The sequence below is a fragment of the Ambystoma mexicanum genome, chromosome 10 (assembly GCF_040938575.1).
Source record: "Ambystoma mexicanum isolate Mex_15411 chromosome 10, UKY_AmexF1_1, whole genome shotgun sequence".
In the NCBI taxonomy this organism is placed as follows: Eukaryota; Metazoa; Chordata; class Amphibia; order Caudata; family Ambystomatidae; genus Ambystoma; species Ambystoma mexicanum.
Genome location: NC_090932.1, coordinates 1,432,129,297 through 1,432,150,823, shown reverse-complemented (window position 1 = coordinate 1,432,150,823; position 21,527 = coordinate 1,432,129,297). Strand labels below are relative to the sequence as shown.

General features: G+C 45.1%; 1 protein-coding gene across 2 annotated transcripts in view; it reads left to right on the top strand.

The window, feature by feature from the left end:
• The window catches only part of RPH3A (rabphilin 3A), a 1,455,977-nt gene that overhangs the window by 1,146,265 nt on the left and 288,185 nt on the right, over positions 1 to 21,527 (top strand). For both annotated transcript variants that reach the window (XM_069619488.1, XM_069619489.1), the window contains one exon: positions 1,162 to 1,236. In XM_069619488.1, the coding sequence (XP_069475589.1) occupies positions 1,162 to 1,236 (75 nt within the window). The remainder of the gene's footprint in view (positions 1 to 1,161; positions 1,237 to 21,527) is intronic.

The window sequence follows — 21,527 nt, the reverse complement described above, 5'->3', positions numbered from 1 at the left end:
TTTTGTTTAATTAATTATGCTCAGAGGCTGCTTTACATCAGTGGATGGAATATTTTGCCCTCATCTACCTACTCTGAGAAACATATGTGAAATGTTATTTCTATACATTTAAATGTGTTCAACATCTGCCCTGCTTTACAGAGATGTGCCTTGCTTCACAGGCTCAATGAACAATGCAGTAGGGGTCACTGTAGCAATAGTTGTGGTAGTTGTCAATGTAGTATTAGATGTAGTAGATATATGTGTTGCTAAAGCATATTAGTACCCGACGGGAGTGGGGGGTGTTAGCCTCTCAGCCAATGAGGAAGCTAGGAATGGGGGCATCTGAGCAGCCTCATAGCTGGGGGCCCCAATCTTCCCCCACCGGGGAATGAGGTAAGTGGTGTCCCACATCCCACTTCCACTCCCTCTTCCCCCAACCACAGACTTCCCTCCCCACCCCCCATTTCCACTTACCTTCAGTGAAGTCCATTTTTGGAGTGGACGTGCTGGGAAGACTACTGTCTCCAGCGCGTCCGCTCCTGTTCTGCGACAGGCCGTCTGGAAAGGAAGAAGGGACTACACGTAGTCCCTTCTCTCCTTTCCATGGCAGCCATTTTTTTTGTTTACTTTTTTGAATGGGTGACATGGGACGAAAGAAGGGACTACATGTAGTCCCTTCTCCCGTGTCCATGGCGGCCATTTGTTTTGTTTACTTTTTTCTATTTTTTTTCAATGGCTGCCATGGAAAGGGAAAATGGAATTCATTTTCCCTTCCCCGGTGGCCATTTTTTAAAAACATTTTCTTTTCTTTTCCGAAACGCTGGAGCAATAGGCCCCTCGCAATACCCACCTGCTCGGTGCCTACTGCTTAAGTAGTAGCAAGTGGTTGTAGAAGCAATAGTACCAGTAGGCATATTGGTTGAGAAGGTCGTAGCAGTATTAGTAGTGACCAGTGCAGTATAGCTGCCAGAGATAAGACATCTTTGTCCTTGGGCATTAAGGTTTAAATCTTTGAAGCTGAATATATTGTATTAGAGGGCAGAACTGTAACTTTATAACAATTTTATGAATTACAAGGGACATTGCGAATGTATTAAAAAAGGAATGATCAGTGCTCACAAGTGCAATATGGATGCGTAGGATAATCCTATAACATTTTTAACCTTTGTTTCCCACTAGGGCCTGAAACCTATGGACTCCAATGGATTAGCTGATCCCTATGTAAAGCTGCATCTCTTGCCAGGAGCCAGCAAGGTAACCATTACTACCTTTAATGAGTCTAATCGCATCATGGAATATGCCATAATCACTAGTGGTATGGGTATGTGTCACTCAGACAGGTTCACTACTTATTTACACTGTTAACCATCTACATATTATTGTGTCCTTGTGAAATCCCACATCTAGGGCCTCATTACGACCCTGGCGCTGACGGAATGAAGGGGGCCGGTATGGGACCGGACCCCTTCATTTTGTCATGGCTGATTACGAGGTTCCCTTTTGGGGACTCGGATCAGACGTCTGGTAAAACCACATGTCTTTCTCCGGTCCCGCGAGGGGAAGAAGGAGGTAACAACAGGACACGTGTAATGTGCCCGTTGTTACCTCCCTCCCCATTCCCATTGAGCCCTATGGGGGCTCAAATGGGAATGGGGAATGGTTCCTGCAAGGAGGACTTATCGGGTCCGCCTATGTCGGAATGACCCGGTAAGTCCCCATTGCAGGAACCCGGTAATGTAGCCCGGTTTGGAGGCAGCCATGGTGCTAATAGCACCATGGCTGCCTCCAAACTCGTAATGAGGCCCCTAGAGTATCATTAGAAGACAAAGTGCTACCTACAGATCACATGTTCCTTTTTTTAGTCTTGTGGTCCCAGTTTCAACTGCAGTTAGGTGTTTCCATTTACTTAATAGTCTGCTTTCTTTGTCTGCATTTTTTGGTTAAAGGTTTTGTGATTAAATGTTGGGCACTGTTCCTTCTCACAATATTTCCCACTGAATCTGATTTCGACTCCTGGGGATTTTCGGTGCAAATATTGATTGAATAATCTCGAATGTGCAAAATATTGTTTTTAGCATTAAGAAACACCTCGACCTACATTACCAAATGTTTTTACGGATAACTGATTCAAACACCTCGAGGTGCTCAACATCTTCATCTTAATGGTGATGCATCTGGCCTTTCTTGGCTTGCTATGCCGTTTTCTTATCGGGGGAAAACACCCCACCGACAGCCACCCTTCATTGACCCATGCCATTGATATTCAGAAAACAACGCTTTCACCCCATCCCATCCCCACTGTTGCTTTCCTCTTCCTTGTGCTTGCTGTAGAGCTGGTGAAGTGCTGGGAAGTGATGGGAAGCAGGTCAAGTTGTGCTTATCAGTTCGTGGTTAGTAACAGTGCCTCCTACCCCGGAAGCACATACTGTGCTTCTCGGACTTGTGAATTCTAGGAAGGTGTACGGTTTGTTTGCTTTTATAAAATATGTTTTACAGTATTTCTCATGTTATGGTCTGTTATGAATGCTTCTAAAGTGCATCAACACGATGCAGAGTGCAACTTCCCAATGCTATTGGCCATAGGTCACCTTGCATACTGACATCTTCCTGAAAGAGTAAATGGGAAAGATGGAGGTTTTCAGAGCTTCTCTGAACTGTTGCTGACGATCTGTAACTCTTGGGTGCAACTGCCAGGGAATACTACAGTGTATCAATCTGCACATGAAATTATCAGTCAACCATTTGCCTTAATTTGCCTGCGAAATGAAGAAAACAAAGTGACTATGCGATTGAAAAGGTATCTATATCTGCAACATGAACGAGGTTATAATTCCATGACAGGTTCTATGAGCTAAACATCCAACCAATGCCATCAAAAAAACATTCTCGCCCTGCTGAATTCCTCCCTAACTCCCTTTGTTTGTAGCATTTACTTCCTGCTGTACCATTCTGGCATTGTCCCTTCATCATTTTCTTCCCCCAGCAGACTAAGGTATCAATAGCACTGCTGGGTGCACAGAACACTACTCCACGGACAAACCTAGGCACTCTAACATGTTCCAATGAGGATTTAGCACAGTATAAAAGCATATTAACATAGATTAACCCCACAAATTGATTTCAATTAGACCCGACTCTCGGAAGGTGGCCAGTGCAGTAGTTTGCGAACCAGTGTGACATGCTCAGATCTGCATTGTCTAAGTAACACTGAAGGGCAGCAGCATTCTGCAGTCTCTGCGGGTTCTTCAAACTAACAATATAATAAAAGGCCAGATGTAAGTTTGTCCCTGTATTTTTTTCTGATGCAGTAGTTTTGCCCGTTGTCACCGCTAGAGGGAGCTGTTGCCTTAGGATACACAGAGACAGTGCCAATTGGCATAGCTTTGCCTGTTGTCAACTGTAGAGGGAGCTGTAACCTTAGGATATATAGTTGTCCTACTGTGTCAGTGAAAACCTGCACTTTGCACGGGCCTGTACATTAGTATTAACATAAACTAAAAGATCAGCATAATCTTGAGTGCAGCTGAAACGTCTAACACTTTGCAAATAAATTGCAGAGATCTGCAAACACTCATAGAGCAGTGCCTCTGTGGATATGAAGTAGGTGGCCTGACCTTAGTGGAGGGCCTCAATGTGCCCATAATGATGGCACAGTCTCAGCCATGAGCACTTCCTGCAGTGTCCCTGCAAAGCTGTGTGCCAGTCTAGCATGCAGAAATCCAGCCAGTATCGTCCAACTCCAGATCCAGCAGTGTTCTCATGACAGCCGGATGTATCTGAAAATGGCATCAACCATCAGTATGTATCAGCTTATAATATCATAACACCTTATGTCCCAAGTGCAAAGCTTAAAGCAATATTTTACAAACAACCCCCACTGGGTGCAGTCTGTGGAGAGTGTGTAGTGCATCATTAAAGGTGCCATGTGAATAATGTAAATGCTGCATTGTCACATGTGTGGGGCATGTAATTAGGGCAGTATCATAGGCACCGTCTCATGACCAGTGTAGTCTTGAGGCAGACTAGCTGGGAGGGATGGTGGTGGGAGGGGTTAGCTGGGAGGTGCGGTGGTGGGAGGTGTGTGTACACATTAGCTCAGTCCTTTTAGGAATGTCAATAGTGCTGTCTCAGAAGAAGCATCTGAAGTATGAGATACCTTTTGCTATGTACTGTTAGCTGTAGACATTGTCTGATTTACTTTGTCATTTAGGGGTACTGTTTGGGTTCCTTAATGGTCGGATATATATACATGTTTTTTTCGGGAGTGACAGGGCTGGAAATTCATCTTTTTTTGATCCACTGCTCCGTTTATGGGTGAAACAAACTCTTGTCCATAGATAAGGCACAGACTTGACTGATCCCTTGTCTGGTCAGGGGGGAAGGGATTGGTGCAGGTGTGGCAGTGTAGAGGGCTGGGCACGGATCCTATCTTGCAATTCCTCATGAGCCGCTACTCATTTCTTAGTTTGACCTTATGTGCTATAATGATTAAAGGTTGGAATGTAGACATGCAATGTGATTATGCATTATTTACTGAGCGCTGACCAGGAAAAATAGTTGTATATATGCATGTTCAAACTGAGGGTGCTATTTAATTACCTGTGTGCAAATTGCAGAGGATGTGTTGGGTCACTTGCTAAGCCAGGTTGCAGTTAAAAAAGCAGTAGTAGCTTGGACACCACATTTGAGAGGTTGGCATACATGGGCCTTGTTGGATATTTTGACCCAATCCAATGTGCCCCACTGCATCACTTCCCAAATGGTGAAAGAAACAGCCTAAAATGGATGCCCTGACTCCTGTGTGTGCCATAATTTTCAAAACTGCGTTGGGTCACAGCCAGAAAAAGCTGCACACCCTGCCACACACAGTCAGGGGGTGTGAAAAACAGAGTTCTCACTGCAGGAGCATGCCAGTGGGCTCTGCTACATTCAACATGGAGCAAAGCAGCAGAAGGGTGCTGAAAAACAAAAATTCCTTTTAAAATGTTAGCTTTGCCACCTTAAAAAGTGCTGTTTTTGGCGCTAGATCCATTGAATCATTGAGATGAAAATGGTGCTGCAATGCCCAGGATCATCCAGTGTGGCTCAGAGGAACCGGGCCTTATTGACTGACAGCTCTATAAAATGTATCTAATGAAAAAGCAGCCCAGGAACCCTTGTTTTAATCTTCCACGGGGAACAGCACGGCTAAAATTGCAACAAGTAACATAATTAGCTGTGCAGAGAGAAACTCTAAACAAAGGCTGGATACATGTATCCAGACTGCAAACAATCCCAGCACTCAAGGGAAGACCTAATGCTGAATAAAAGGGTGTATGTGCTGCATAAGAAAATCGGATTTAAAGAAAGCAGTGTGATGTGCTTTTTATGAATGAAGTGCAAAATCGCCTTTTGTGAAAGTAAGTTTTTGTTTAAAAGCTTAATTCTTTAAGAAATGTCAAAGGATTGCTAATGTAAAAATCCACCTATAAACTGTGTTCATTTTATATGTTTAAATTAAAGATTTAGGTGAAACAAAGTTAAAACCCAGTCTTGAGTTAATTAACTATTTAAAAAAAAAAATCTGCTATGAGAGTCCTTAGCTTGGGAAAGATTGACACTTCACTGATGGCAGGAAAGGCTAATTGCTGTGGGGAGGCCTTGCATACTCATGACAAAGGACCTCATTAGACATTTGTATTTGCCCCAGGCAAAGACGTTAGAAGGACTGGACACTCATCCTTCCAGGGGAGGGGCAGGATGCTCCACTCTCCAGGAAGAGGCTTCTCATTGAACTTCAAAGGACTTGCCATTTACTCACACTTGTGAAGGAAGAAAAAAAACGGACATGTGATTTTTGGATTTAAAAAAAAAATGCTTATTTGCCACTGAACTTCAAGACATTTAACTTGGCAGCCAGAATAAGTAAACGAGTGAAAAATACATACATATAAATCTGAACTTAGGCTAGCCATTTGAAGACTTGGTAGGATTTCTTACTGCGTAAGGAACTGAAGTTATGAAAAATTACTAATTGCTCAGAAACTATTAATGCTGCAAATCTAATATTGTGTACCCATGTTCTAGGGGTGATTGGATGTAAATGTGCCCCACGAAATATAAACTTTATGTATCTGATTTTCTTAGAGGGCATAAGTACATAAATATGTATTTGTGGGAAAGTAAAATTTCTGTCCCAATAACTATGGAAGGTTTCCAAGTCACATCATAAAACATGACAGCCCTTTCTGTCATCCAACCAGCAAAAAGCAAGGTGGAAACTGTGCCTTTGACCAATCACAATATTGTGGGTGTGGGTTGTAAGTCTGCCCCTACCATAAACTGAGCGATGTAATTAGGCAGGATAAATAAGGGAACCTCACAACACACAAACACACTGATTCCTGACTCCATCCATATTTCCGCGTGGTGCCCTGTTCTTGAATTCTCCATCTTGTTCCTGATTCTAGATTTCTTTGCAAAGCCTAGGCCTCAGCATTGCTGGACTTCTTTTTGGCTAGGCCCAAATCCTGAAACCATCCCAAAACTTAAGAGAAGCAATTTTGATCCAGTTTGGCTTGCTACCATAAAGGCTTGCCTGCTGAAACCCGCTATCACACTGATCTACAGTGTCCAGCAACCAGAAGGGCCCATCCAATCCAGTCCAAGGTGCCGATCCAGTCCGAGGTGCCAGTTTAGCTGATCGAATTCCACCAGAAGTGCCCTGCTGTCCTTAGACCCGATCCGTGATGACCAGAGCCCTTGACGGTTCAAAATCTTAAATTAAAGTGGACTGTAAGTATCAATAGGAATCATAGTAAACCATAGTATATTTGCCTTGCCTTGTCCTATCTCAATCTATAACCTATCCCATCTTTAACTTAAGAACCTATAATATTGTCAGAACCATCCTTGCAACCCTATTTGTGATTCCGAGTGTTAGCGCTGATTTCTCCTCATTCTGTTTTACTAGACCATAAGCCATTAGTGATTTGGATTAAATAAAGTAATTCCCATAAAGAAAACGGGGTATCCGCCATGTGAAGGGTTACAAACGGCCGTGTGTAACTGTGGAGATTCACAGGTGGCATTCTCTTTTTCTTAGCCAGTAATATAGTGTAAGTAAACTCAACCTGTCATTTTAAAACCGATTTTCTGCTTTTCTCTGTTCTATTTTTCTAAAAACGCCTCTCATTCAAACGTGCATAACTTCCTCAATTTAATAGCTAGAGACTTAATTTCAACTCTGACTTAAACCTAAGACCTGTAGCTACATTCCAACCTAAAAAACCGTTTAGCGAAAATTAGGCGGGAATTCGCATTTCTACAAAAGATTTACACGTGTAAATTTCAATTCAACATATTTCAAAACTTCCATAAAGATTCAAAGTGTGTACTGTTGCTCATATTATAGCTTATTTGTGTCAGGATCTTTTTAGTGTTGCTCCCATAGGAATTGATATCAATTTAAGGATTGTTGCACACTTTTCATTGTTTTTCTCAGCCCTTTTCGAATGTCATTTTAAAAGTGTAACATTTCCAAAATGTTTTTCTCTCTTGTTTGGGGAGGGAAGATTGCATTCAAACCCTGTACATTGTTCTTTATTCCTGAATACCTGCTGCTTACTTACATCTGTGTAGAATTGCTTCTTTGTGAGTTGGGAAATTTGCAGGGGGAAATCTTAACGTAAGCGCTATCTTTCAAACAAGCCAAAACTGTTCTTTTCTCTGTGTTTTATCTTTTGTATTGCTAAAAGTGAATTCATTGCCTTACCTATTTTCTCAATTGTATTGTCACCACATTGGTGATTGCTGCCCTATATATTAAAACATATGTTTGATTTGAATTTTAAATAAATAAATAAATATTACCTTTACACACTAGCCTGATTCCTGGTCCATTGTGACCTGGGTATTTTGAGAAGGGGTGTGATATAAGTGGTATATCACTCAGAATATTGAACCTATAGACACTAAAAAATAAGCATTTCATGTGTGCATTGCATGCTAGGCTGAGACCCGGGTGTATTGCCTGATTGAAATCCTTAACAGCCTTGAGCGAAATCCCAGGAAAGAATCATGGTCCATCGGTTATACATGCTTTACATATGTCCACCTGCCCTTGGTCTAATTGAAATACAATCTGGGCTGCTAGCGTTCTGAGGAGTGGGCTTTCCGATGAATTGGTTACTTTTTGTTTTCCCGGAATGGCTGCCCCAGCATATAGTCAGTCACCTGTATTTGTCACATTTGCTTTGCAGTGACTTTGGTAGATGGGATGCTCTATGGCCACCTATTACATGGTCCAAGCATTGAGTCGTCATCCCAGAGCCTTAACACCTGGGGACAGAAGACCTCACACCCAGTACTTCACCTTGCTGCTCAGGTGAACTCTCCAAGTGGGGGCTGGCCATCTGTCAATGGGCTCCAGAGGTGCTTTGGCAATGTCCTGTCCTGGCCCCAGGTCCTGCTCAGGAGAACTATCCACACACTAAGAAGCGAGCCCATATCCAAGCCTGCGTTTCTGCAGCATCTAACAACTCAGCAAACTCTTTAAAATCTACAAGGAGCTGGCCAACCCTGCTGCAGTCTCTACCTCTCCTGTCAACTCCCAGGCCCTCTGCACGAACCTTGTCTCTCATTTTATCTCAAAAACGCAGGACATCCTGTCCACCCTCTTGTCATCTCCTTCCCATTCATTCTCTTATACCTCTGGCCACCCTGCTGCCGCCTCGCCTCCCTCTTTCTCATATTTTCCCCTGTTCTCCCCTGATGAGATTTCCAGATAAGTCCAATCTATGAAAGTCACATCAAAACAGGTTCTTCCCTGTTTGTCCAAAACCATCAAGTACCACATGGCCACCCTTGCGGCTGCTCTGGCCGACTTCTGCAGCCACTCCTTCACCTCTGGAGCCTTCCACTCCCCTCTGAAGCACTCTCTTGTGCACCATCTTCTCAAAAAACCCACAGCCGACCCCTCTTGCCCGGCCAACTGTCACCCAATCTCTATCACTCCTTTCCTGGGCAAACTCCTGGAAAAGCGGGCCATCTTCCAGCTTAATCTTCACACCGATTCTGTTAGTTCTGCCTTTGACATGGTCAACCATGTTATCCTGCTCAACAGCCACTGTGCTATTCTGGGTATCACTGATCAGGCCCTGGCCTGGCTGACCTACTTCCTCTCAAATCGACCCTCTGAGTCTCGGGAGGATAGCTCAGGGGCAACATGCTCACCTTGGAAGCAAGAGAACATGGAGCACCACAGGTTTGATCCCTGGGTCTGCGCTTAGAAACCTCTGGGAATTAAGCGGGTTATAAATAACCTATCATATCATATAACATAACAGATCTATTTGTAGAGCACATGTGTATCTCTTTTGGGTACCTTGTTCATATAGTTAGCTAATGGATAGGTATTAGCTTAGACACTACCTTGTCCAGAACCAAGAGTGGATGTTGTAAGGGTGCGGAGCTAGGAAACAGACACAGGTATGGTGAGTTGTTTGGTATACACTTTTATTGAAAGTAAAAAGGGGCTTGGGGAAACAAATACATTTCCCTACATCTAAGAGGGGTTTCCCTGCCTCAACAAAAACAAACTAATGTCTGTGTCAGAATGTCCAAAAGAAATTGTGTCCAAACCCCTAAATTGACTCTCGCATGCTAAACACAAAATAAAGTGACAAGGGAATTGTCTTTTAGCTACACTCAGAGATATTTTTCTCTAGTTCCAACATAAAGTTCCAAAGGTGTCAAAACAAAGTTCCAAGATTCGGTGGTTCATGTGTATAAAGCACAAATCTGAACTGGTTAGTTTGGTTTCTGGTTTCTGTTAGTTTCATTTGAATTATAAAATAAAGCTGCTGGTTTCTCTTCTTTGGTTCACTTCCCTTGGTTTCATTCCCAAACAACTACTGCGATGAGGAAGATGACTTGTGGTTATAACTATCATTTGGGATGATGGATATTCCTTTGTTCTCCTTCTCTTGATATAACCTAGTCTTACTTGCCAGCTACCCCTGTTCAGGAGGGCAAGAAGTTACTGACGGGCCCATAGGTCAGCGCTCACCCTCCAGAACTTGTAAGACAAGATAGCTGCACCATGTGAGGACAGGGGGTGCAGGATTCACTTACTCCAAGTCGGTTTAATGACAATTACATCAAACAGAGAAACAAATGGAAATCAGCAGCATTGCAATCACCTGTCTCGTTCCGACTTCCTCGAACTTCAGTCGAACAGCAATGCTTATAGGCAAAATTCATTAGGAAAGGTTAGGAAAGGTAGGTAACTTAAGTATAGGTGTTATATCTGTATATGATAATAGGGCATGCGGATTGGATAACTCTTATCGGGTGGGCGTCTATGCCCATCCCTCTACATTACACGTGATAGATGTCACTACAACTACGACGTCGTATTGGTTACAATAGCTATAGGACTCCAGATAACTTGGTCCATTGTGATTGGGCAGGTTGCACCCCTAGACATACATTTCCACTTTTAATTAGCAGCATGCAGAATGAACACCCCTGTGCCTGGTGTCCCAAGTTTCACCCTGCCTCCCTTCCATCAATCAGTGTTTTAGGGTGACGTGTCAATTAGTTGGCTAAGAATGGCCACGAAACTGTAGTCTCTTATCGGCAAAGGTTATGGCATCCTCGGGTCCTGGATGACATCAAGCGATGGTACTTATTCGCGCCTGGCTGGTCACGTGTTAATTCACCATGAATCTGCTTCAGTTTCCAGCTTTTAGTGCATTTAATTCTGTGTCAGCCTAGCCACCTGCATGGGCCCCCCTTATCTTGACCTTCATGAGGCAGGCTGGGATGCTCTGAAGTTGGAGTCTTGTGAGCTAACGCTCTCTTCCCCTTCTCTGGTTGACCTCTATTTCCTAGGCATGAGCCGCTCTTTGTTGAGTTTTGATTCCGCTCTGTCTCTTGCCTTTGGCTGGGTTTCAAAACTTGGCCTGTCAGGCCTCTGGCCGCCTGGGTACATTTCTGCCTTTACAAAATGGAGTCGCACTTGCATAATGTGCCTTATTGAGGTAGATATATGGTTGGCACTTGCCGCTCTATCTTCTACTAAGCATTGCAAGCAGTATCGTTTTCTTAGCATCTTGCGTTTCAAGCCTATTCACACACGTTTAACAGGACGGTTGCTTCCATCTTGTCTCGTAGCACTGTTTCCTCACATTGTAACATTGTCTCCTCTCTGTGTCTATTCCATTCATTTTCATAGTTACTCACACTGCCGTGTTATCTTAGATAGCTACTTTTATTAATTCACTGGTTTGTTCAGGCCCTTGTGTCATTTCCACTGGCCTTCCATTAAGGCTTTTGGGGTCTCTTCATGGACCGTGTGTAGGTAATCTTCATTTCATATCAGCGGCTGTTATGGCTGTCTAATAGGGTACCGTGGTGCCCAGGGTTGTCTGGTTATGGGTGCTTCAAACGGTATGGATCTTCCGATGTATACTGGGCAGAGTCCTTGTGGAGCTCTTTGTAGGTTCATTTGCTCTTCATATGTCACATACCTTGGCGAGTACGCTCCTGTTACCTCGAAATAAGAGGAAGGGGTGCAGGCCATGTCTGGGACCTCCTTTACACTCCCCCCTCTGGTCGGTTCATCAACCACTTCTGCACCCTCCTTTGCATTCATTTCTTTTGATTCTTCAGTGTCATGCTCATCGTCCTCTGCGTTGGTACATGATGGTGTGAATGTGTGAACCTTTGGAGTCCATATTTTTGTCACTCCCTTCAAACTCCCTGCTGTATTCACATGTTCGTCTTTGTTCCATGTCATTAGCTGACATTGTCCATTTGGGCTGCAGTAGATCCATTTTCCTTCACACCTTCTTTGTTTCTTAGGGTATGTGAACTTTGTTCCCTCTGGCGCAAATTTGCTGGCTTTCACAAAGTCTCTTATTTCTTCATCAGTCAGGTCTCTGGGCTTCCATCCTGGCTCGACATCAACCATTATTTTCATCCCTATGGCTTTCTCAAAGGTTTCTGGTACTGTGTAATGATTATCTTTATACCGCAGAATCCTAGCAATACCATTGCTAGTAGAGCTCCCAGAAACTTGAATATATCTGCCATCCATTGTGGGACCCACGAGAATAGGTCTCCAAACCAGCTGTCATCGTCCACTTCATCACTTTCATCGATCATCTAGTTTTTTAGGCTGGTCAACATGCTTATGGCCTCTGTTAGGGTTCCATTTTCTTCATCGTGTGAGGGTACAAATGTGCAACATGATTCTCCGATTTTTGCACAAACACCTCCATCCATTGCAGTGATCATGTCAAGCACATATCTGTTTTGGAGGGTCATAATGATTGCTCTCAGCTCTTCTTTGATCGCGTTGAATCCTTTTACAGTGGTATTGATGGTCTCCAATAACTCCCATCTGGTTATCTGCAACCATTTAGTATTCACTCCAACTTGGATGTGGGGCAGTAGTAGTGTTGTGAATACTGTTGAGGTGAGGCTGAACAGCCTGTGTTCATACGGGATTGCATGAATTCCTCTTCTGATTTGGGAGAAGAGTAGTTTTCCCTCTTCATCCTGGATACCAGTTCTACAGATCTCCTTCTTCTTAGATGAGCATCTGCTTTCGGGAAACTGTCCAACTTCAGGTCATTCTTAGGGATCACTAGCGCGAGAACATGGACGTTCACTAGTGTGCATATGCCTCCCCAGTTCTTCGGCAACCTTATGTATACCTTGGATCCACACGCCCAGTAATGGTCCATAATAACTGTGGTTCCTGTGTCATTCCTGGGGCTTCAAAGATTCTTCCGCAGTTTTGATTCTCTCCCATCTTCCTCGTGCCATTTTTTCTGAAGCATAGCTTCGGGCTCTCCAGTGGCACTATCTGCAGGGGTCCCCCTCTATCTTTGACCCATGTTAGTAACTTTACTAGCTTTGGCCACAGAGGTTTGCATAACCTCTGCGAATTCTCTATTGCTTCCTTGCAGGCTCCAAGGACCATCCATGCTCGGCAGATTACTACTCTGTCCTCCCATCCATCTGGGGAGACCACTGACCCCCAGATCTGCATTTGGCCTCTGTACTTCCAGATTTGAGCCTCTTCTGCAGTCTTCCCTCGAACGTTCAGTCTCGGGTTAACTTCCCATTTTAGACCTGATCCTTTGATGCCAGGGTTCTCGTACCTGATCATATGATTTCTGATGTGCGCTCGTTTTCTTGCTTTAATGTCCTGGACGTAGCCATCTTCATCCGGGTAATCCTTTTCGTTGGCCCATATCAATGAGGCGTCTCTTCCCATAAATTGTCCTCCGGTGTTGCACATTGCTACATGTCACATACAGTGTGCTGTAGGGACCTCAATTTCTACAGCCACGAAGATCTTGGATTTTCCCATGATGTATGGTAGGAGAGCACAAACTAAGCATTCTCCTTCCGCAAATGCTTTCGTCCTACTTCCTTCATGTGCTAGTACCATATGTTTCCGAGATGGGCTCTGCTGTCCAGGTAATCATTAAGTTCATTGTTATCTTCGTGTGGGCTTCTCTTGATTCTCAGCGTTCTTCTGTAGTTTGCTATGACTATGTCTCTAAATGTGTCTGTGCTGCTTTTCCTCTCTGGGTGTCTCGGTGGAGCAGGCTGCCTCGCTATGGTAGTAGAAGGTTTTGTGTTTTTCCTCCTCTCCTCTTTCTGGTTTTTGTCGTGGTTCTCTGGCCACCATTGGCTCACCATCTCCTCGGCGTGAGGCTAAGTTATAGATCTAGTGCTTGTTTGCAGTTCTCGAGCTGGCGTGTTTGTCGTTTCTCTGCAGTTCTATATTCCAGCTCCTCGTGCAGTTTCTTTGCTCTGACTATGAATGGGAACGGATTGTTCAGTAGGCAGTCTCCCCTTCTCTGCTGCCTTCGTTGGAGGCCCTGTAGCCATTGACACTTGCCCTTGTCTGTGTACATCCTGTGTGTGGGTGCGTGCAGTGGTCAGTGCAGCGTTTTCATTCATTCTGTGCTGACCCTGTCTCCAGCTTTTTTCTTCATTTGTTACCTCAAATGTGTCTAAATCATTTCTCATTACATTTAAATTGAGTTTGTTACTTTTATCATTATGTTTTCTTGGGACTGGGATGACTATATAGGTTCTGGGTGCTTTCGTAGGCCCCAGATGTTCATTATCTGGTGCGTGCAGTGAGATTGGGGCACTTCGCACACCGATAAAGAAAACAGTTCTGATTGTTAATGACAGAAAAACAATAATAATAACTATACGTATACACACAATCGTTCAGAACAACAATTTGCAGCATTTTCTTCCAGGGAAGTGGGGGCGCCCTTCTGTTACTGTTCTGGGCCCTCATTTCGAATGAGTTCATAGTCAGTTATTTATTCCTTCTTTTGCTCTGATCTCGTATTTCGAGAGTTCGTTATTATTAGAGGGACAAGTGCTTCTCCAAATGTCCCCCCTCACGTGAGTGACGACGGTAGTCTCTGGGTACTCAGTACAGTTCCTGTGCTAGACTATGGAAAAGGGTTAGGCTAGCACCTTTGGTACATCACATTCATTATACATATCGATAATAGGTGAGGTCCGAATGCACGGCTCAAATTTGCCTTGGTCCTGAAGACATGCTTGAATTTGCTCAATGCAAAGGAAGGAGAAGATGGAACTTCTAAAAATCACACAAAATAAAATGTTTTAAAAATAAAAACAAAAGTAAAAATAAAAGTGAACATATGAAAAAATAGGAAAAAATGAGAAAAATGCAGAAAAATGAAAATAAAATGGTGGAGTTCTTGTGTCCGCTCCTTTCACTTGGGCTCTCTGAAGAACAGTGTCTCTCTCCCTGATCTGCTCCACAGCAGAAGGATGATGAAAAGTTTTATTGTGGATCTCCTCCTTCTAAGGCTCTCCTTAGCAGTGGATGTCCGTAATTGCTTCTCAGTTGCGTTATGATAGCTCTCAGGAGCTTGTTTAATTGGGTGTTCTTTACTGCGTCTCTGAGGAATGTGGGTATGTCAATATTGTTGGGTCTACCCACTAGTTCTGGAAAGTTCTCAATGAGGTGGAAGAAGACTTGGTATGCGTATGTGCTGTCTTCTGGTGACAACGAAATTAGCTCTGACTTTCTGGTCTCTAGATCACAGGCCTTTCTTGTGACATGAACAGTTTTTACACTTTCCTGCTGCGTGGATTACCACCAAATGATTTACTTTAGCCCACAGCTGACTCAGTTGAGCTAGGTTTCTTGGATCTCTGATATAAGTGCGTGTGTCAGTTGTTCTCCCGACGAGCCCTGGGCACTCCTCGACTATTTGGAAGAACAAATTAAACATAAGTTCATCAATGTCTATTGGCGGTGGACGCATTTGTGTCCTTCTCACTGTACTCGGGCAGTACAATGAAGGCTTCCGTGATGACAGTCAGTAGTTGCCAGATTATTTTCTTGTTGGCCGGATCTTGGATAAAGTCTGTGACACTGGCTCCTCTTCCTATGAGTGATGGGTATGATAGCACCACGAGTTGGAAATAGGTTAGCACATCCCACTTGAGACTTCTGTGAACAAAGTCTCAATACTGATTGCTTCAGGATACTGTGTTACACTCTCAGGCAATGTCTTATTTTCAGTCTATCAGAGTCTTGATTCTTTGTACTAATTGAGTATGTCGTGCTTTCGAAAGCTCATTTTATCAATGTTATTGTGGCTTAGGATGTGCTTCTCTTTAGCCTGCAACTGGGATGTACAGAGTGTTCGTTATGTCCTTATGTGCCCTTGCTTGGGGAACCTGTCCAGTTCTACGACACACTTTGCATCCGGGTTCTTTGTCTTGGTTTTCTGCTCATGCGTCCTTCTTCCTCGCCATGGATCTTGTCTGCACGTTCTGAGGTTCTTCCCCATTGTCTGTAGATTCTTCGCAGTTAGATGTAGCTGGAGGGCTCTCTCCTGCATAGGGTTTAATGTCATTTAGAAAGATCCATGCTCTTCTGCCCTGGAGCTTGACGGCGGACGGGGTGCAGTCCTCTATGATAAAGGGGCCATTAAATCTTGGCTCGTCCCACCTTTTTCTTGCGTGGTTTCTCACCAATACTGCATCACCAGGGAACACGAGGGGCACACAAAGGATTTGAGCTGCGACTGCTTCAGCACTTCCTGTTGTGTTTCGTGCTGCGCCGTCCCCTTTTTGCCGCCGGTGCTGGATGTCATACAGTTTAGGTACTTTTGCATCTCTGTTCCCCGGACCTCTCTAGTCGGCTGGGCATCACAACTAGCTCTATCTCGGGGGTAAGTGGGGTGCTCACCCTTCTGCCTGTAACTATCTTGTGCGGGGTGAGATGATGGTCGGATCCTGGTTGGTTCCGAAGTGCATACAATGCCAGTGGTAGACAGTACAGCCATCCCTTCTTTAATGTGAGCTTCAACTTGCTATCCTCTCCTTAAGCAAGCCGTTGATCCGTTCACATATTCCATTCCCTTCAGGATGATACGCCGATGAGAACTTGTGCTTTATACCAAGCAACAAGCTAATCCGTTCGAAAACTGAATTTACAAAGTGAGCCCCGTTATCTGATCTCATTACTTTGCACACCCCCCATCTAGGGAAACCTCCCTAACTAGGAACTTGGCAGCACATGTAGCGTCGGGGTGTGTACAGGGAGCTGCTTCTATCCATCTAGAGAATGGACACACCACCACAATTAAATACCTGTACCCATTGCACACTTGAATCATGTTGACGTAGTCGATATGCAAGTGCTGGAATGGTCCATTTGGTCTGGGAATGATTCCTCTCAATACTTTTAATGTGTGCCCAGCGGTGAACTGCTGGCAGATAATGCAGTTCACCATGAAAAATGCAACATGCTCTGCTAAATTCGGTGTGAACCAGTCTTCTGCCAGCGTTGCAGCAAGATTTTCTTTTGTCATGTGGATGGGGTAGTGTAGTTGTTCTAAAGCTACCTTTAGAAGGGCGACAGGAATTACTGGTTTACCAGTGCTCTCTTGCCTCCACAACCCGTCATAGGGGTTTAAAGAACACCCTCAATGCTTTCACAGATTTTTCTCCTCCTGAGGTGCCTTCCCCTGGAGCTCCATTAGCTGAGTTTGCCCCATATTGCTATAGGCCTCTGGTGTGGCTTGCGCTACCATCATCCACCTCCACGTCCATGATTGTTTCAGTTTTGGATGCCATGAGCTTGGCTTCCGTGTCCACTTCATGATTTCCACGTGACACGAAATCCGTCCCCTTGGTACGAGTGGTGCATTTCACGACTGCTATGCCCACTGGGAGCTGTAGTGCTTTTATCAGCCTGTCCAATAAGGCTGCATGTTGCACTGGCGTGCCGTCTGCTCGGAGGTAGCCCTCCTTTTCCAGCGTGCTAGTCCTGCGTGCACCGTGGACATCACATAGGCAGAGTCACTATACACTGTTACTTCCTGGTCTGCATGATTCTCAAAGGCGAGTATCAATGTCAATAGTTCTGCAGCCTGTGCCGAATAATGGGATGGTATTCGTGCACTATTGAGTACTCGAAACTCCCCGTTCGCCCAGTGTTTCACCACGGCCATGCCTGTATACCTTTGTCCGTCGTCTTGGTTGATTCTCGAAGACCTGTCAATGAAGACAATCTCTCCACTCGCCAGGGCATTTTCCTTTACCCTGGGGATCTCATCATAGAATTCCTTATATTTCGCACAGTCATGTATAGGTTCTCCCTCTGTGACTGGCTCAGCTATGAACGTAGCAGGGTTTACAGTTTTACATCGCACTATCTTGATCGATGAATTAGAGATAATCACCTCATAGGCGGATGCTCTTTGAGATGTCAGTGTGCCTTTTGGCTTCTTTAGTATGGCGAACAGTGAGTGCTCAACATACAATGTCATGGAGCACCCCGTCACAATAGATGACGCCTTTTCGATAGCGAATGCGGCAGCAGCTAGGTTTTGTTTGCATGGGAAGTGGCCCTTCATGACCGGGTCCAGACTCCCACTGTAATATGCTAGGGGCTTGTACCCCAGCAAGGTTTGCTGGGTGAGCACTGCCGTCATAAAATTGCCATTGGTGTGTGAGAACAGGTAGAATTCCTATGCGTAATTAGGAATTCCGAGAACTGGGGCCTTACAAATTGCCCCTTGAGTTCTGTAAACCATTTTTCCATTGCCTCAGTCCATTCGATATCTTCCCTTGTCGCCTGGGTCTTCTTTAGGGCCTGCAGTAAGGGCTTGGTATATGAGCTGCAGTCAAAGACCCATGCTCTGACATAATTGCACAGGCCTAAGAAGCCTTGCATTTGTTTTATCTTGCACGGCTTGGACGTGTCCATGATAGCTTCAGCCCTTTCTGGGGTTTCCTTTTCCCTTCATGCGAGATCAGTTGCCCTATGTACAACACTTCATGCTGACAGTACTGTAGCTTTTCCTTATCAACCTTGTATCCCTTCTCAGCCAGTATAGTTAGTAGCTGGACAGAGTCGCGCCTGCATTTCTCTTCAGTGGTGCTGCAGATCAGAATGTCATCTACATACTGCAAAACAACACTGTCCACCGCAATATTGTTTAGGTCCATTTGCAGGACTCTGGTGAAAATAGACGGGGACTCGCAGTACCCCTGTGGCAACCTCGAGCTTTTCAGGCGCATTTGTCTGAAAGTGAATGACGTCAGGTCTTGTGATTCACGGTGCAACGGAATCGGGAAAAATGCATTTTTCAATCGATTTTGCCTCTGTGGGTATGTTACACAGTATTGTGGATGGATTAGGGACTAGAGGGAATTCGGCTTCAACTATATTGTTTAGTGCTCGTAAATCTTGGATTAAATGCCAAGACCCTGATAAATCACTGGGGATCAAAGTGATTCTAACATCACTAGGATGACCTGTTGGGGTATTGTCGTGCTCTTGGCAAAATCGCTCCTGGTTTCAATGTAATCTTCACTTCACCTGCCCCCTTCAGGGGACCTACGTCATAGGGCTGTGTAGTCCATACTGCGGCAGGCACTTAGGCCATGTCATCATAAAAGTACTCTGGATGTATCAGTGCCAACATCATTCTCTGCGGCACCTCCCGTTTGATCATTGTGACCCAAAATATGAGACTCACTTCTACCCTTGTCTCCTCTAGGTCAGGGTGCTCTTCGAACAGATCGTCATTGGTGACGTCAGTCACTCAATCCCCTTCTTCAATGGCGATAATCACACAACATTGTCTGCCTTCATCGTCATATCCTTCGACCAATACCACCTTTGCTCGCACTGCAGCCGATTGTATCTTTAAGGGAAATACTTGTCCCTCCTCTTCATGCATGGGTATTTTTGGTCTGAATAGAAACTCATCAGGGGTTCTCATAGTTTTGTCTGCGAGGCATGGCAATCCCGCCATAAGCACCCGCACACCATATACAAAGACTTCTGTTTCTAACGGTATAGCTCTCATGGCTATATGTCCTGAGTATGCTCTGATAATTTCGCACACGTTTGAATAATGCTTTCCTGGAGTGGAGCACACTATACCATTCTCGGTAAACGAGATGTTCATGTTTAATTTAGTCATCAGGTCGCGACCCAGAATATTTTCTGGGGTCTGATGCGAATATAACAGAGGTACATTCATTTCACGCTCTCCCACTGAGACTGGGAGTGCGTCTCTAAAGGGAACTCTACTATGAGCTCCAGTGAAACTCTGAGTAGCTATAGCCTCACCGGACAAGGAAAACTTGCCTTCTTGAATGCACGAGCGCGTTGCACCCATGTCAACTAAGAAGGAATATTCTTTCCCCTCTATGGTGACATTCATCCTTGGTTCCCTGTTAGGGTCTGGTGTCACTGATAGGATAGAGCACATCAGAGTCCCCCGTGAGCTGTCCTATTTTATATATCAGTTGGGCCCACTGTATACTTGTTGATTTCCGCCAGTCCCAGGGTTAACTCCCCCTCCGGAGCTAGTGCCCTGTGACATTTGTGGTGGTGCCTGCTGGGGTTGTCCCTCCAGCAAGTTCCCCATGTTCGGTGGTTGAACCACTTGCTGTGCACCTTGCTGCATGCCTGACGCCTGCGGCTGCACTGTGTAATTTTGTGCACCGCCCGGTTGCGGGATGGCAGGCTGATTGAGCATGCCTGCCCCCACCCCTTAGCTGTTTTGCCACATGCCTTGGCCTCTGCACATGCGCACCATGTGTCCTGTCATTCCACACAACCAACACGCTGGCGGTGGTCGGCCATCTGTCCATATGGCATAGCTTCACCGCCCATCTGCACGTTCTGAAAGCCATTTTGATTATTCTGAAAGCCTCCCCGGTTACCTCAAAACCCTCCTTGATTACTCTGCCATCCTCTTCCTCCAAACCTCTTCCTCTTGGGTAAAATCCTGCGTTACCCTGATTATTCTGCAATGGGTTGGTCGCTTGTTGTGCGCTTGGTTCGGCTGGGCTGGTGAGCATGGCTCCCTCGAGAGCATACTTCGAGAGTTTCTTTTGCACCAGCTTCGCCTCCTCGCCCTTACAAGGTGCCTTCTTTTTCCGATTCTTTTCTTGCAACAATCTACAGTAGTGTGCAATTGTCAACTGTATTTCGGCCCATGGTTTTGCTTCTACTCCTACCAATTTTTTTGAGCTGCTTCTGCGCTGGTTCAGGCAACCCTTGGCATAATGTGGTAGAATACATGGATAGATTTTGTCCAAGACTCATGCGTTTCGAGAACCCAGGTGTCCTGAAATTTCTGGATATAAATCAATGGGTCCTCTGACTCTTTCATTTTTCGAGTCATTATGGCCCCCATATCAGAAGTGTCTGGATATACAGTTTGCAGCGCTTTCCACACTGCTGCCCTACAGTTATTAAACGGCGCTCCGTCATGGGAGGTGTTAGTGAGGGTTAACCAAGGATAGCCTGCCTGTTTCCATACATCATCTGCTCACCAAGTATGGCAATTAGGAGGCCCTTAATGTCCCCTATAGCTAAGGTAACACCCCCCGTCATTTTCTGTAACTAGTGTATCCACTTTCCGGCTCCCAATGTCAGCATTGGAAGCTTATTGTTAAGGTTCTCTCAGTCCATATGTGGCCATGGAATATACTGTGGTCTGGAACCCCCCTTTTCTAGCGACGGGAATTGGAATGCACAGTCCACCTTCTCTTTCCCCATAACTCTCCGGTCTGTCGCCGGGGTGGCATTCCCGCCTTGCTGTCTACCTGGCAATGCTCTTAATCTGTCTGCATAGGCAGGTGCTCACGCCCCCCTCTGACCGTGGGGTGTTCCTTCATGACGGCCGGACTGCGTGGCAGACTTCGGTGCCCTACTTTTGGACCCGCTAGCGTCTGACCATCGTATCCCCTGGTCCCTTGTGAGCCGCTTTTCGCACTGTCTCCCTTCTTCATATGTCTCATCCTTCGTATACCCTCCGGAGTCGGATTCTGAGTGCTCCCAATTTACACAACTCCTTGCATCCTCTTCATTCTGCCTTATCTCTAGTCTGCCTAGGGACAGTCCCCTGTTCCCACTACTTCAGGTGACATCCTCAGTGTCATATAGCCGAGTGCTTTCTAAGCGCTCATCTTCCCTTTCCCCTTGGTAAATTAGTTCTAGCCCCATC